The sequence below is a fragment of the Neofelis nebulosa genome, chromosome 1, assembly GCF_028018385.1.
Source record: "Neofelis nebulosa isolate mNeoNeb1 chromosome 1, mNeoNeb1.pri, whole genome shotgun sequence".
NCBI lineage: Eukaryota > Metazoa > Chordata > Mammalia > Carnivora > Felidae > Neofelis > Neofelis nebulosa.
The window spans coordinates 42,227,970-42,243,850 of record NC_080782.1 but is presented as its reverse complement, the minus strand read 5'-3'; the positions used below and the strand labels follow the sequence as shown (position 1 = coordinate 42,243,850).

Genomic DNA, 15,881 nt, shown 5'->3' with positions numbered 1-15,881 from the left:
CAGCAGGGATAATTGCCAGTGTTGAGCAGAGAGAGAGGTGGTTGGGGAGAAGCTAATTGAATGACAAACGTTGCTTCTCTAGGCAACATGGCAACCTGGGGCATCAGGGCAACCAGATCACTAATAGTCAGATAATAATCTCTCTCTGTTCCCCTCCCTCTGTCTCCCTCTCTCTCATCCTTTTCCTCTCTTGCAAGAATCGGGTGTCCTCTAAACCTCCCACCATCTTTGCCTTCAGTTCTAGGACGGGAGGTTTGGATCCTTGCAGAGTGTGAGGGGACAGGAGGTGTGGCCCAGAGCGACACCGCTTCCATTCCAGGACGCCCCATGAAGGTCCTTTTAGTGAGGAGTGGATTTTTGGCGGTCCTCATTCTATCATTCTGGAAGTTGATCCAAATGGAGATCTTTTCATCCTCATATTCTAGAATTCTAATCTCTGAGATTCTGATCTGTACAACTCCCTTTCTTCTGCTTTACCACTAATGTGAGTGATACGAAGAAGTTTAGGAAGTGCCTTAGGTGTCGGGGGAAACCCCTGCAAACATAAGGTCATCATCCCTTTGCAGAAAGCTCAGTGCGTCAAGGAGAACATGCTACAATGCTCTATTTATTTAGCAGGTATAAATTACCTACTCCTGCAAGGCGCTTAACAGACACAGAGAAACAGGTATTTGCATACACCTTGAGGTGGTTACTGTAGTTTAGCTCTAAGCTTCCTGGTAACTGAGGGACAAAGGGGAAAGCCACAGGAGGTTCTCATTGTCTGATTAAAAAAAATAAACAAACGTGTCTGTTGGAACAAATGCTTTTCTGGCACTTGTTTCTAGGAGGCTCTTATTAAGTGGGTCTTGATGTGTGGACAGAGTTCTTCCCCGAAACTCTCCCTGTGGGATTTCCGTACTCATGACGCTCAAAGGCAGGAAGCGTTCCTGGGTGAAAATGCAGGCATCTGCAGGGGAGGGTTTGGAGGGAAAGAAGAGGAGGGTTGGGGAAGACTTCATGAAGGTGGTAGCGTGTGAAGAAGGGCTTGAGGGATTGGTAAGATTTCAGAAAGCGGAGGAGGGGAAGAGAATAGGATTTGGGGCCGTGGGGATTGCGGGAGCAGTGGGAAGGGGGGACCCATCTGGAAGACACTGTGTAGGTTTGATGAAGTTTGGTGTTCAAGTGGATATGGGTAGTAAGGGAGAGAGAGGCCTTCAGCGTGTCCCCTAGGAGGGGATGCGGAGGTGGGCTGGGGTGGGGAGGGCCTCCGGACTGGCACAGCGGGCAGCCATAATGAAAATGGTGGCCAGAATAGTAGCTAAAGGCCTTCACGGCGAGCATGCAGCGTTTACCAAGATACGTGTAATCTCAGGATAGCTGCACAAATGTCCACAGAGACCTGTGGGACCTGAGAACGAAGGAAGCCAAGTAATTTGAAGCTGTGAAGTCGGGGTTGATACCCAGGTTGAGTCTAGCACAGGGGTTGGCAAACTTTGTGTTAAAGTTCAGACAGGAAACGTTTTAGGCGTGGTGGCCATGTGGTCCCGGTCACGACGACGCTGAGGTTGCATTGCCTTGTGAAAATGGCCGTAGACTACGTGTGGGAGGGAGTGCGGCTGGGTTCACTGAGATTTGGTTTACAAAAGCAGGAGAAGGCTGCATTGGCTCATGAGCCATAGTGTGCCAGCCCCCGGTCTAGAGTCCATATTCGTAACCACTCCGTATGTATTCTGCCTGTTCGGTCAGCAATTCCCCCCCCCCCCCCCCCCCCCCCCCCCAGATAAACTGTTAGTGTGGATGGCTATAGCGTGAAGGCTCCAGGAGTTGTATGGATGAGCAGGGCCTCACTGTTCATCTGGTCTGACCCCTGCCTGCTCCAGAGAGTCCAGGCTGCTGACCCACTTGGTTTCACCGGTAGTAACTCAGATCCCGGATTCCTCCATTTACGGTGGTTTTACTGCCTCATGCTCCCTTTCTACTCATGTCAATTCCTCTTATTCGAAAGGTTTTCTCTAGGGTTTAGAGGTGGAGGATGGTAGGTGAGGGCGTACAGACGGAGAAAGCTGCGGCCCAGACTTTGGGCGTTTGCCTTGGAATACTTTGCTGTCCCTTTGTCCAGGACTGTCAGGGTCTTGCTATCTCTGCCTCCAGGGTGACAGCTACAAGACCTAGTGTTTCCAGTCTCTCAGTGGGCAGGGCCCTTGGGCATCTTGTTTTCTATCTTCAGGTGACACAGTACAGACTGTGCCTTGTACTGAACCAGGTGGGATCCATGGGAATTTTGAGGCTCTATTGAACCCAGCCGACAAATATTCACTGGGCGTTTATTATAGCCCAAAAACCTGACGGAGAGCTATAGTCCCTGAGCTCACAATGCTTATAGTTCAAGATATTGACAATATTCACATACGTATTTGCCGAAGGTATCCTATAAATTGTGGTAAGGGCCACCAAGGATGTGCATGTTATTTTTAGAAAGAAGACATGCCTGTATGCAACAAGTCTTCCCGAAGTAATTCTTTGCGTGTGGATAGAATAGTCGCCGGAAGTCAGTGTTCCTTATTCTTATTCTTATGTTTCTTACCCCTGTGGAATGAACAGAGAAACGCTTCGCCATTTGGTTTTCGGTGTAACTAATACAACCAACCACTAACATTTCTGTAACCCTGAACGAGGGAGGCACTGCTCTCACTGACGTGTCATGTGATCACGAGGCTGGGACGTACATCACCACCCCTACTTTGGCAGGTGAGGAAACCTTGTTCGAGGCTGGAAGTAGCTTACGCTCTTCCCAAACTTCTAGGTCGTTAAAGGAGTTAAAAAAAAGCAGAAGCCCTCCCATGTGCTGATTTCTGAGCCCGAGACTGAGCGCTGCTTGAGGGTGTGTGTGGGGTTCTGGAGTCAGATTGTCAGGGTTAGACTCTGGTTTAAACAACGTCTATTACCTGGTCCCTGTCACTTACCCTTTCTGAGCCTTATTTTTCCCTATTCATAAAGTGGATATAATACCGGGACTAGCTGCGTAGGGCTGTTTTGATGATTAAATGAGATAAGGCATGTCAGGTGCTCAATAAATGTCAGGGAATGATTACTGTCATGTATTATAAGACCAAACAGCAGAGGGCTCAACCTAAAGCTTTAGAAATGAACAGTGCCAACTTGGACAAATTAAAAAAAAACCCTCTTAGTTTCTTTATTTGCACAATGGGCTAAGATCCCTCATGGCTTAATGTTTCTGAGGTTTAAATGACAGAATGGACCTTAAAATTCATATCCCGACACCTGGCATGGGTCAACCCTCGGTGAGTGGCCGGTCTTATTGTGGAAACAGGGCAGGACCAATGAGTGGAGGCTGAGCCAGAGGCCAGACACTCATTCAGGCAGGGCAGGGATCTGGAAAGCCCCAGCAGGGGATGGAAAGAGGAAGTCTGGGAATGCAGGTGCATGAGAGTCACTTGGCTACAAGTTCATGGTTGATGTCCAGGTGGGAAGGAAGGAACAAGGACTCAGCTGTAGAGAATGAACTTCAGGGGCAGGAAAAATCGGAAACAGAGGACTCAAGATTGGAGAGGAGGAGAGATACCCAGGCAAAGCCTTGGCAATAGGTGGCCCGGAAGAGCATGACGCTCGGGATCAAGGCTGATTGGATGCTGTCCCACCACCCCGGCTCCTTACTTCTTTTGATTTGGGAGCTAAGCCACACCTAGGGGCTGCAGGTAGTAGCTGATGGAACTGGAATGCTGGGCCATTCCAGGCCAAGCCAGTGGCTCATCAAGTGAGTGATGGAGCACAGCCACTGGCATAGGCAAACAACTGGGCAGTGATGGGTGACAGGATAGGACCAAGGAGGCTGGAAACCACCTTCCACTTTCAGACCTTCGGGCACTTGTTTTCACTGGGCGTCACGGATCAGGTGTACGTCTTGGAGGGAGGCAGTGGTCTCTGGGAAACCGTGTATGCACGAGGAGTCTTCATGGTGCTGTGTGAGCAGTTAGGTTTCTGTAAGTCCTGCCTTCCCCTGTGGGGTGTTTCTTGGAGAGAAATCCTGACGGCTCATCCACAGTCATAGTGAGCTCGGAGAGAAAAGGTCTGAGAAGCAAAGTTCCATTCCTCTTCTGCGATCGGCTTCTTTGCAATAACCCACGTCTTGCTCCCTGGGGGTCTGGAGAAAACAACCATAGCTTAAGGGTCTCCCAGGAGAGCAAACAGTAATAAACAAAAACAGAGGAGGGAATAGGAGGATGAGATGTAGGAGTCCTGTCTTCATCAACTGTTCCAGTGGGAGTGGGGAGAGCGGGGCTTGGAAACTCTGCTTGAGGTCTGGGGTGGGGGGTGCGGAGCGGGTGAGAGAAGATGGGGCCCCCGTTTATCTAGCTCAGCCAGGCAGGCTGGTGACCCGCTTCAGCACTATGTGCAGCTTCTCAGCTCACAGCCATGAGAATGTCACAGTCTGACATTCTAATACTTGAGAGAGGGTGGCCTGTGCCCATCCTGAATGCCCTATCAAGAGCTGGGAAGTGGGGGAAAACCTGAGTTCTTTCGTTCTTTCTTCTCAGGAGTTGCAAGGGCCAAATGCCTGGCACTTTCTCCAGAAGGTCAGTAGCTGCCTCGTTGCCAACACGAATCAGGGCCTTGTTAGTCAAAGGCAATGCTTGTTTTCATCACTGTGCACAATGATGAGATGGTAACCATGTTTGATGAGGACCTCCTAACTGTGCATGCACTTGGTTGATGATGATCCGTGTTTCTAGAAGGATCTTTATGGTTTGGAGTAGTTGTTCTCAGATTTTGATGTGCGTGGACATAACCCCTGGGTTATTAGGGTGTGTTAGGGTGCACCTGGGTGCATTAGGAATCCAGATTCGGAGCTTGCATTTGCCATGATTTGGACTTAGTGAGTCTGAGGTAGCTCTAGGAGTCTGTATTCTTTAAAAAAATTTTTTTTAATGTTTATTTATTTTTGAGACAGAGAGAGACAGAGCATGAATGGGCGAGGGTCAGAGAGAGGGAGACACAGAATCTGAAACAGGGTCCAGGCTCTGAGCTGTCAGCACAGAGCCTGACGCGGGGCTCAAACTCACGGAGCGCGAGATCACGACCTGAGCTGAAGTCGGACGCTTAACCGACTGAGCCACCCAGACGCCCCTAGGAGTCTGCATTCTTAATAAACTCCCAGATAATGCTGCTGCAGGAGGGCCATGAGTCTCAGAGGAATGTGGGTGCTGTGAAATGAGTTCTGGGCCAGGACTCAGGAGAAGGGAGTTTTGGCCTTGGAGTTTCCCCCAATGTGTTGTGCAATCTTGTGCAAATTACTTCCCACTCTTGGCCTGTTTCCTCTATAACATAAGGGACTGGGCTGGATCTCCAAGTTTCAACCCAGGTTACACAGTGAAGTCACTATCGAGCCTTGACTAAATCCTCCCACAGTGTCCCAGGCTAGCATGGCATGTCAACACCTTGGGGTCACTTTGCCTGTGTATGTGTGTTTAAAAAGCTTCTGGGCGATAATTGCTGCTGGAATGGAGAAGTACTATCTAGATGATGCCCCGTGTTCCTTATTGTTCTAGAATTCCGAATCTGTGCCACACTACATAGCCTGTGCGTCATTTCTTCTTTAGTCCCTGTCATGGGGGAAGAGTTTCGGATGTAAGACAATTTTCCAGATAATTTGAGTCCTCCGATAAACACCAACCTTTTAAGACTTTTTGCCCTTGTTCGATTTTTCTTCTCAAACAAAACATCTAAATTTTTTTTTTAAAACATCTAAATCTTTTTGATGATGTAAAGTTACCACTGTGCTCATTCATTCGTGCTTTTATTTAATAAATATGCGTTTGGTACCCACTGTGTGTTAGGTGCTTACGGCAAAAAAATGTTACAGTGTAACATCCGAAAGATGGATGTGGGCCATGGGCCATGATAATGACTCTGATAACTAACCTGTGAATATTCATCACTGTTACACTGTTTCTCCACCCGAGCATTCCAGCTTCACCATCTCACTGAATCCTCCCAATAACCCTCGGAGGCAGGTACAATGACACCCCCATTTTACAGATGGGAAAACTAAGGCACAGAAAGCTTCTATACTTTCTCAAGTTCACACAGATGTTTGAAGCTGAGCCAAGCCTCTGATCTCTCCGTGTGATCAGGGACAATCTGGTCCTGGACAATCTGGAGGGTCGCTCCCTCCCAGAGCCTCAGTTTCTTCCTGTGCTGAGTGACTCCGAGGCCCCTTTGAGGGGGCCCTTGACTCACACTTAATGGTTCCATGTCTGCCCGCTCCCCCAACCCAGGTCTCTCAGGAGGTCTCTCACCTGCATCAAGGAGAGCCTGCGTATCTTCATTGACCTGGGGGCGAAAGACAAGGCTGCGGAGGCCTGGCTCGGAGCTGGACGACTCCACTACCTCATGCAGGAAGATGATCTGGTGGAGCTGTACCTGCAGGTAGGTCTCCTGCAGAGCTCACCTGCCCCCTTGGGTCATCTGGGGAGACAGCGTACCCTCCAAAGCGACCAGCTGGAGAGAGGTGATGTCCATGCTGAGCCCTGGGAGGGAGGGGTGACGCTGGGATGTTCCCTGGACACAAGATGGAGCCCAGAGTGGTCTGGTGACAGGTGGCCGGTGCCTGAGTCCCATATGGACGTGTGGGCTCTCAAAGAATGTGGCAGGAGAGCCGCTCATCTGTCGTGTCACGATCGATCTCCGCTAATCTCAACACAAACCTTGACTTCCGGGGTTTTGTGACAATATGAGGCGAGGTTGATGAGTGCAGGGTGTTAATGTTATTGTCCTCTTCCAGTCTTTTTGTCTGCATCCCTTTAATGCCTGAGATATGGGATAGTGTAGTGATGAAAGGCCGGGGCTTTGCAGACAGACAGCCTGGAATCCAGTCACAGAGCCATCAAGTATGGACCGCGTGACTTTGGCCTGGCTGCACTGGCCACATCACAGGGCCTCGGTTTCTTCATGGGTAAACCCCATCTCTAAGGGTAAGGAGTATGTGTGTCACTTGCGTAGGAAATGCATATACAAAGCAAGCATTTACTAAATGCTTGGGACTTAGTGAATTCTTAATAAATGGCATTTTATTATTATCATCATCATCATCATTGCTATTATCTGCACAGTGCCGACATTATGATGGTATACATCATTTGTTTCATTGGAAACATGTCATTTAGCTTTTCTTCCTTCCCGTTTCTTATCTTTCTCCCTTTTTATTCCCCTTATTACTTAAACCCACACAAAGTCACTTCCGCCGAGACTTAATGATGGTTATGTTAACAGTGAGCGCATGCTCACTGTGCAAACACATCACATACCTGCTGTAGTTTAACCCTCATTCCAAATACAGCAGTTCCCATTTCACGGATATGGCTCAATGAGGCTGAGTAACTTGCCCAAGGTGATACGGCTGGTAAGCTGTGAAAACTGCCCACGGGCCGTGTGACACAAAGCCTTCACTCTCAGCCTCCATGCTCTCCTGCCATGGGACTTTAGAGCTGGAAGCTTTTTTTTTTTTTTTTTTTTAATTTTTTTTTTTTTTCAACATTTTTAATTTATTTTTGGGACAGAGAGAGACAGAGCATGAACGGGGGAGGGGCAGAGAGAGAGGGAGACACAGAATCGGAAACAGGCTCCAGGCTCCGAGCCATCAGCCCAGAGCCTGACGCGGGGCTCGAACTCACGGACCGCGAGATCGTGACCTGGCTGAAGTCGGACGCTTAACCGACTGCGCCACCCAGGCGCCTGAGCTGGAAGCTTTTTCAGAGAGCAGACAATTCGGGCTTGCTTTCACTCTCCAGGACATGAGGCCCAGGGGCGGCTGTCTGGGGTGTGCATTTGCTCGGCCAGCAGAGCCCCTTGATTCCCGGATTCCGTCTCCCCACCTGTTTCTCTGTGCAGCAAGGCAATAACAATTACTGCCGGGTCTTCCCCAGGGACCCATTGGCCAGCCCTGGTCGCAGGCCCACGCAACCCCAGACCTGATTTTCTGCAGAGTTGTTCTCAACCTCAGGCCCTCTGAGGTCCCATAGCTGGGCTGCAGACGCTGTGGTACATTCTTCAGCTTCCTCACTATGTTTTGTTTACATGCAATGTGGAATCACTGGTTAGAGATAGAGAGGTCGTGGGCGCTAGGGGAAGGGTATCAGGCTGGAAGACACTAGCATTTCTTTGGCAGTAACTATTATGTAAATGTAGAGTTTTCCTTATTCTTTCTGAGCCTCGGTTTTTCCGTCTGCAAAGTGTAGGTGTTGGATGAGATCGCTGTTTTCCAAACTCCAGTCATTTGTGTATGAAGTTAATGGTTTTGTCACGTTTATGTATTGCCTGTACCGTTATTATTTTCTTTGACTCAACTTCAGATCAACTCGATTTGATCAATTAGAGCTTTTTACACTAAATCACACTATCGGAAATCACAGATTTGGATGCATTATTCATCTCTCCTGAAACACATTAAAATAAATACTTAACTATTGAAACACAAAATGCTTGTCTCTGTACTGCTAACAAATCATCTCAAGGGCTCCCCAAGTAATCTCTCATGCCACGATGGGGAAATGGCAGACTAGGGAATCGCAAAGCCTTCTTACCAGCCCCGTGACTGTGGACCACAATTCAACGTTCAGAGGATGTGAGCCGAGAGTTGAACCAGGTGGCCAGGACCTCGCTCCTGCCGGTCCTGTGGCCGTTTGGAAGTCTTCTCTGCCTTTGACAGCTGTCTCTGTCCCATCCAGGCAGCCATCCAGAAAGCCCTGAAGTCCGAAGAGCCCTCCCTGGCTCTCAAACTCTATGAAGAAGCGGGCGACGTGTTCTTCAATGGGACCCGCCACAGGCACCGTGCGGTGGAGTATTACCGGGTAAGTCCAGCCAGCCCAGCCAGGCACTGGCACAAACGTGCCGGGACCACAAGGCCTGGGGCCCCCTTCCCCTCTCTTCCTGTTATTCCTTTTCCTTTCATTCCTCATTCAGTGCTTATGTGGTCTTCCTTTCTTCAATCCACAAGCCCCCAAAGAAGGAGTTGATAAATTCTGTCATTCCTAGGCTTGATAAATTATCTTTTCTGGCAAAACATGCCAAAATAATTGCATCTCTTGGGTGAGTGGTGCTTTACGGTTTCTGGCTCACTTGTGTGTTTACCAGAATGTTCCCGGGTACCACTGGGGGCACGGTGGGGAGATGATTGGTCCAGGGATGAACGCATGTGTTTTACTATGTTTTTATTAAGTGGGCATTAAAATACACTTAAAATATTAAACATGTGTAACACCAGCTCATCAAACCCATGAATTCATTATCGCAAAGGATGAGGCAGAGCGTTGGCTCAAAAAATAATTGTAATTAAGTAATCCTGCAGATGCGAAGCAGATGTGTCAAAATCATAATGGCTGTTGGGTGAAGTCTGGAAAGCTTATTATCTTGTTTGACCCTAAAATTTCTCTTATTCATTCGTTTGCTTGTTCAGCTTTTTCTTCAGTCATCAAACATTTATCGAACACCCACTATGTGCTGGGCACTGAGCTAGGGGTGAGGAGAGCGTGCAGTATGTCCCTGACCGTTGAGGTGCGCGTCGTCATATGCACTTCATAGATGAGAGAATTAAGTCGAGGGAGATGAAGTGACCTGCCTAAAATTCGATCTTCATAAAAATAACGGAAATGGCCATTATTGGGCGCTCTCAGACAGCACGCGCGAATTCCACAGACTGCCGCGGGTGCCAAGGGAGCCTGTGAACTGGGATGTGACTAAGTTCCCATGTGGCCCTGAGATAGGTCATCTTCCTTTTCCCCATCTCGGCTTTTCTAGTCTCAGGAGGCCTGGTGACCTTTACAGTTCTCCTACCTCTGGAATCTGGGCAGAGCGACCAAGAGCAAGGACCAGGAGAGCGAGCTGGGAAAAGCCACGCGTGGCGGCCCCCCAACCCCACCAGCACAGTGTAAGCGCCTAGAGTGCGGTCTGTACCGATGATTTTTAGCTAGACTAGGGCTCCACGTGCCTCTGTTCCCAGGCTGGGGCTGTCCCTTTAGCGAGGAGGATGAAGGCGGTGAGAACGGAGCTCCGGGTTTTCAACAAACTGACGGAGCTGCAGATCAGTCTGGAAGGCTACGAGAAGGCTTTGGAGTTTGCCACTCTGGCGGCCAGACTCAGCACAGTCATAGGTAAGTGACCCGGATGGTCTGGCGTGTTGAATGGGCGGGCTAAAAGCTTATCCTGTGGTGGGGGGGGGATGGGGTGGGGGGGGTGGGGTGGGGGGGGGGGGATGGATAACAAAGCAGTAACAGCAAAGGCTCTGGAGTCAGACTGTGTGGGTTCAAATCCCGGATCCAACTGTCGGGAGATCTTAGTTGTAAGCAAGCTGCTTAATGTCTATAAGCCTCAAGCCTCAAGCCTCAAGCCTTCAAGGGAAATAAGGCTTAAAAATAGCACCCACCTCGTGCAGTTGTTATGAAGACCCATGATTATCCATGTAGAACCCGCAGCACAGCGCTTCAGCGCTTGGTACGTAAGTCCTGGATAAGCATTGCCTGTGTCACCCTGATTATCATACCACCATTGGTATTACTGCCCGGTATGGGGTAAATGGTATCCTATCCCCGCACTGGCAGTGCCCCTGTTACCAAGGGCCTCTGCCCTAAATTTTTAATTGGTTGATTGTTAGTCAAAAGCACATTTTTTTCCCTGCGGAATTGAAATGTAGATGAAGGTCAGATTCCCATTAACTTCACTCACTATGGGGCTGAAATAGTTTGCAATTATCACAGAAGCTAGCGGGAAACAATGTGAGCCATCAAAGCAGAAAAAAGGCGGAATAAAAAAAAAAAAAGATGAAAAAAAACCCCACCCTCATCTTGAATGTTGGTGTTGAGGAAAAGCAGGTTTGATGAGAGAAGGCTTGATTAGATGTAGGGGCAAATGGAGTCTTCAGCGAGGATGCTTGGAGGGACTTCTGGGCATTCTCAAGGGCCTGAGACGTGGATGGCACTGGACTTTATTGTGTCTTAATTGCACTTCAGAGCTCTGTCTCCTTTTCCTACCCTTTTCTTTACTGCAGAAAATCTTATCTGAGTGACCGCTAGCTCGGCAGAGGCCTTGGGAGCCCCAGGCAGCTCCCTCTCTCAGAGTTCTTTCTCCTTCCCTGGGCAGAAGCTGAAAGCAGGCTATATCCACTTTTATGCACTTCCCCGTGACTGGATTTTTCCATATCAGAGAATTTTCTCTCCCATGGATTTTTTCTTTTCTTGCTGGCGTTTGGTTCTTCGAAGCCTAAAAAATGGTGTTTTTTAGATTGCATCAAAGAGCCACCTTGAAAATATTCCAAAAACACAATGGGAAGCCTTTGTTCTCTTTAAAAGGCCACTTGGTATTAAAGGAGTTGGTTATTAAAACGACAGACCCGCCCAAACCCCAAACAACAAATCATAGACCCATTAGAAACCGAGGTTCTAAAGCATGGGTTTAAAAGTGAGCAGGTCTTTGTAGTAATCTGAGACCTGGAGCTGGTGGTAAAGGAGCCAGAGGGTGACTGATGCCAGTGGCAGCCCCCCCGGGGCTTCTCTGAAGGGGGAGACTTTCAAGGGAGAAGACGTTTGCACTACAGAGTCATTCGTTGCAAAGAATCCTTAGCCACTGCATCAAGCTAGACTTGCCACCAGGTCTCATTACAGGGAATTGGAAATCACTATCTCCCAGAATCTTGAGTTACAGTCACCTCTGTAATAAAGAAAAAGTTTTCTTCAGGAAATCGTCCCAGGAAGTCATGACGGGCACACGTGCTCTCATCACTTCCTCCCAGAGCCCCGCGTTGCCTTTCGCGTCACTTACCGCAGGTGTAGTGTTACTTTTGTTTGTGAGATTATTTAAGGGGCATCTGTGTCCTGTGAGGTGAGAAACCTCACGGGGGCAGGGACCTCTTCTGCCCTGTTCCGTATATCCCAAGCACCGCCCCTGATCCCCAGAAGACCTTCAAAAAACCACACAGACTGGGTGCGTGGACGGATGCCGTCAGGTGTTGGCTGCACGATCTCTCCCTCAGTCTTCCAATTCCTAGGAGATCAGAAGCAGGAGCTGGTGGCTTTTCACCGCCTGGCTACAGTGTACTATTCCCTGAGCATGTATGAGATGGCTGAAGACTGCTACCTGAAGACTCTGTCCCTCTGCCCACCCTGGCTGCAGAGTCCCAAGGAGGCCCTGTACTATGTGAAGGTATATTATCGCCTGGGCCGACTCACCTTCTACCAGCTGAAGGTAAGAGCCGTGCTGACTTACAAGGTTGTGTGACAGCTACCATCCAACCCCACTCTTCCCTGACCCTTAGCCTTCAGGGTACAGTTGAGTGGGCCAAGATGGGGAGTCATATCTCACAAGGTGGGGGGGGGTGGTGGTGACTCATCTGGGAACACGATGGTTCTTTGCTGCTTAGCCCCATGGGAGACCTCAAACTTTCTCCTGTCCGCTGAGGAGACGGATCATAGCTCGAGCTACTCTTTATCCTTGCCCTGCTCTGATTTCCGTAGCCGCTTTATCTGTTAGGGACAATGGGGACATGGCCTAGTGCATGTGAGTTCCTCAGGGGCCTATGGAAATACACAGGATACAAAAGAGCTGGAGGCTCCCACATTAAAATCAAAATCAGTATTTGGGGCGCCTGAGCGACTCAGTCGGTTAAGCGTCCGACTTGGGCCTCAGGTCATGGTCTCACAGCTCGTGAGTTCGAGCCCCGCTGACAGCTCGGAGCCTGGAGCCTGCTCTGGATTCTGTGTTTCCCTCTCTCTCTGCTCCTAACCCACTCGCATTCTGTCTCTGTCTCTCTCAAAAATAAATAAACATTAAGAAAATTTAAAAAAAAAAATCAACATTGACGTTCAACTGTGCGTCTTCAAAATATTATGGATTAACTAGCCAGTTGCAACGCGCTTCTTATAAAGTTCTATACAACTCTAGGACAAATCTGGGTACGTGTTGACACGACTGAGAGAGAGAGGTGGGATCTCCGAATGTAGGCACGCCTCCGTCCTCGCGAGGCCTTAGCCCTGACTCCTGTTTGCTCTGCTGGAGCTGAATTCAGAGCTTGTTTTTCCAGTCACTTCTAGAACTGTATTGGTGGTCTGAAAGTCTCTGCTACAATTCTGGTCCTTGAACTTTGCCCCCAGCATTGGCTTCCCTTTACCAGAGGTCCCTGTCTGCACCAGCACAGCCCTTAATCTCTTAATATTGTTCTGAGTCACGCCTGTGTTTGGCCCCCAGGGGATCCTCAGCGCGGCTCTGCTGTCCGTTTCTTATTTGCCAGAAGTGGTTTCTGGCCTGAATTAATTATTGACTTATGAGGGTTAATGGGAACCAGACTGCCTTTTTGAATCTCACCCAAAGAAGCATCTGTTCCTCATTCGTACCATGCAGGAAGGGACGACGGCGGGGTGGAGGAGATGGCAGAGGCCATCTTGCCTCTGTCCCATAGCTCCCCGGAAGTGGTTCAGGGACACGGTGCAGACAGTCTGATTGACTTGACCAGCGGTTCCAGGGATTGCAAGGGGGGAAGAACTCAACTCAAATTAGCTTATGCAAAAGAGGCAATTTACTGGCTCCAGTAACTGGGAAGTTCAAGGATAAATTTAAGAGTTCCAGGTAGTTCTGGAGGCTGGCGCTCCAATGTCATCATGGATTTCCTCACCTTTTCTTGTCTCTCTTGGCTCTGTATGTTTCTGCTTCTCTCTGTTTCTTGGTGTCCTTCCCGTCCAGCTATTGGCAGGCTTACGCCCACGTCTCCAAGGGTGAGGGACATTTTCTCTGTTAGGTCACACTGAGAGGTCCCAGGGAGTGGCTGGGGTAGGTCAGCTTGAGTCATTGAGGAATCCCCGAGGCACTGTGCCCAAGATGCTGCTGCTTCACGATTGGCTGAGCCTGGGTGAGGTGCCACCTGGCGTGGAGGGCTACTGGAGGTAGCAATGTCGCTGGTCCCCCAGGAACCAGGAGAAGGGGGTGGGAACGTACGTGGGGTAGACAGAATCTGGAGTTCTGAGTTCCCGTCACTGCCTCTTGGCCTCCCCTGGAGATGTCTGCTCACTGCTGTCTCTTCTCTGCTCCCACGTCATGGGGTTAGGACGCCCACGATGCCACCGAATACTTCTGGCTGGCCCTGGCAGCGGCGGTCCTGCTGGGTGACCAGGAGCTGCAGGACACCATTAGGAGCAGGTTGGACAACGTCTGCCGGAGCCCCCTGTGGCACAGCAGCCCCTCGGGGCGCTCCTCAGAGAGGGCACGGTGGCTGAGCGGGGGAGGCCTGGCCCTCTGAGGAGGGCTGTCCTACATCCGACCAGTGGCCATGGCCAGAAGCTGCCTCCCTGCCCTGGGCTCCAGGACACCCATCTGGAAGGTCTGCATCATCACCTGGCCCAGCCCCCTCATCTTACAATGAGACTAGCACCGCCCAGAGGGAGGGGCTCATTTGGGTCGGCCACACCAGGAGTGGATGACAGAGCAGGGACTGGAGGTCTTGGCTTTGTGTCAGGGGTTGTGTCTAGAGCCTTTTCATTGGACTGTGGCCCTTCCCCACACACAGCCTCTGAAACGCACTTTCTCAACACTCCGTTCTAGAGAACATGAGAACCCTTGTCCTGAGGGGGCAACCTCTCCCCCCCTCCCCCCGCCCCCCCGCCGCCGTGAGGAAATCAGGCGCTGCTCTGGAGAGAAGGCAAGCAGATTGGACTTTGTTCCCTTCACTGACTGTTCTCAGGGAAAGACCCTCTCCTCTCGCCAGCAGAGAAACTGCAAATTTCTTTCTTTTGCCAGCCAAAGGGGGTATCATTCCTCTTGCTCGCGGGGACTGACAGGTGGGAATTCACCATGCTCTTAGCTCAAACGACAGCCCCAGGACGGCCAGCTCAACACACAGGGCCTGGGGTCTGATGCGGATCCACCTCTCCCTCCTGCCCGATGCTCTGCTCCTCCATAACCGCCTGGAAACTCCGGGAGCCTCCCCAAGGGCCAAGGCTTAAACATCGAACACTAAGAAGACGATGACGTAAATTCCTTCGGAAGAGTGTATATTATTAAATATTGCTGATCTACATGTATACACATCAGTCTCCTTTCTAACAGAGAGAGATGAGATGGGAGGCTTGAAGGATGGGTTAAATACCAAGGTGTCATATGGATTTCGGGGTAGCTCCTTGACAAAGCATCTCTATGAGTTGTCTATCACTGCATAAAACACATATGGTGGCTTGAAACATCCATCATCCTACAGTTTCTATAGAGTGTCAGGACCCGGAGTGTGGCTTAGCTGGTGGCTCACAAGGCTACAATGAAGGCATCAGCTGCTGTCTTCTCCAGCTTCGCTGGCGGAGGGCTCCGCTTCCAAATTCACTCACACTGCTGTTGGCAGGGGTCGGTTCCTTGCTTGCTATCGGCCGGGAGGCTGCCCCCGGTTCCCTTCCATGTGACCTCTCCACAGGACAGCTCACAGCATGTCAGCCTGCTTCATCAGAGAGCAAGACAGTGAGAACCGAGTGAGAGAAGGGAGTCTTTTCATAAGCTCACCTCGGAAGTGACATCCAACTAGTTTTGCCTGGTCTATTCATTATAAGGGAGTTGCTAGGTCTATAGCCCACACAAAAAGGGAGGGATATACCAAGGGCGTGACTACCAGGAGGCAAGGAATCGCTGGGGGCCTTCCAGAAGCTGCCTACCACGGTATCTGAGCTATTTGATAACGAAATCAGGAATTCCCTAAGGCAGTGAAGTCCAAGTATGGTCCACCCACTGGACCCGCCGCGTCAGCCTTACCTGTGAAATTGTCTGAAACACAAATTCTGGGGCCCACCTGAGACCTCTGAATCAGAATCTCCGGAGTCCCGGGGCCCTAGTTTTTGCCTTGCTCTCCAGGTGATTCTAAT

At 50.0% G+C, this 15,881-nt stretch overlaps 1 protein-coding gene across 6 annotated transcripts in view; it reads left to right on the top strand.

The window, feature by feature from the left end:
- The window catches only part of SH3TC2 (SH3 domain and tetratricopeptide repeats 2), a 57,856-nt gene extending 42,793 nt beyond the window's left edge, over window positions 1-15,063 (top strand). For 5 of the 6 annotated variants that reach the window (XM_058719707.1, XM_058719704.1, XM_058719701.1 and 2 more), the window contains 5 exons: window positions 6,279-6,429; window positions 8,727-8,849; window positions 9,998-10,148; window positions 12,023-12,234; window positions 14,087-15,063. In XM_058719707.1, coding sequence (XP_058575690.1) covers window positions 6,279-6,429; window positions 8,727-8,849; window positions 9,998-10,148; window positions 12,023-12,234; window positions 14,087-14,278 — 829 coding nt within the window. In that variant the 3' untranslated portion in view covers window positions 14,279-15,063. The remainder of the gene's footprint in view (window positions 1-6,278; window positions 6,430-8,726; window positions 8,850-9,997; window positions 10,149-12,022; window positions 12,235-14,086) is intronic. The other variant, XM_058719703.1, reaches the window with a different exon arrangement.
- Window positions 15,064-15,881: the final 818 nt, after the last annotated feature.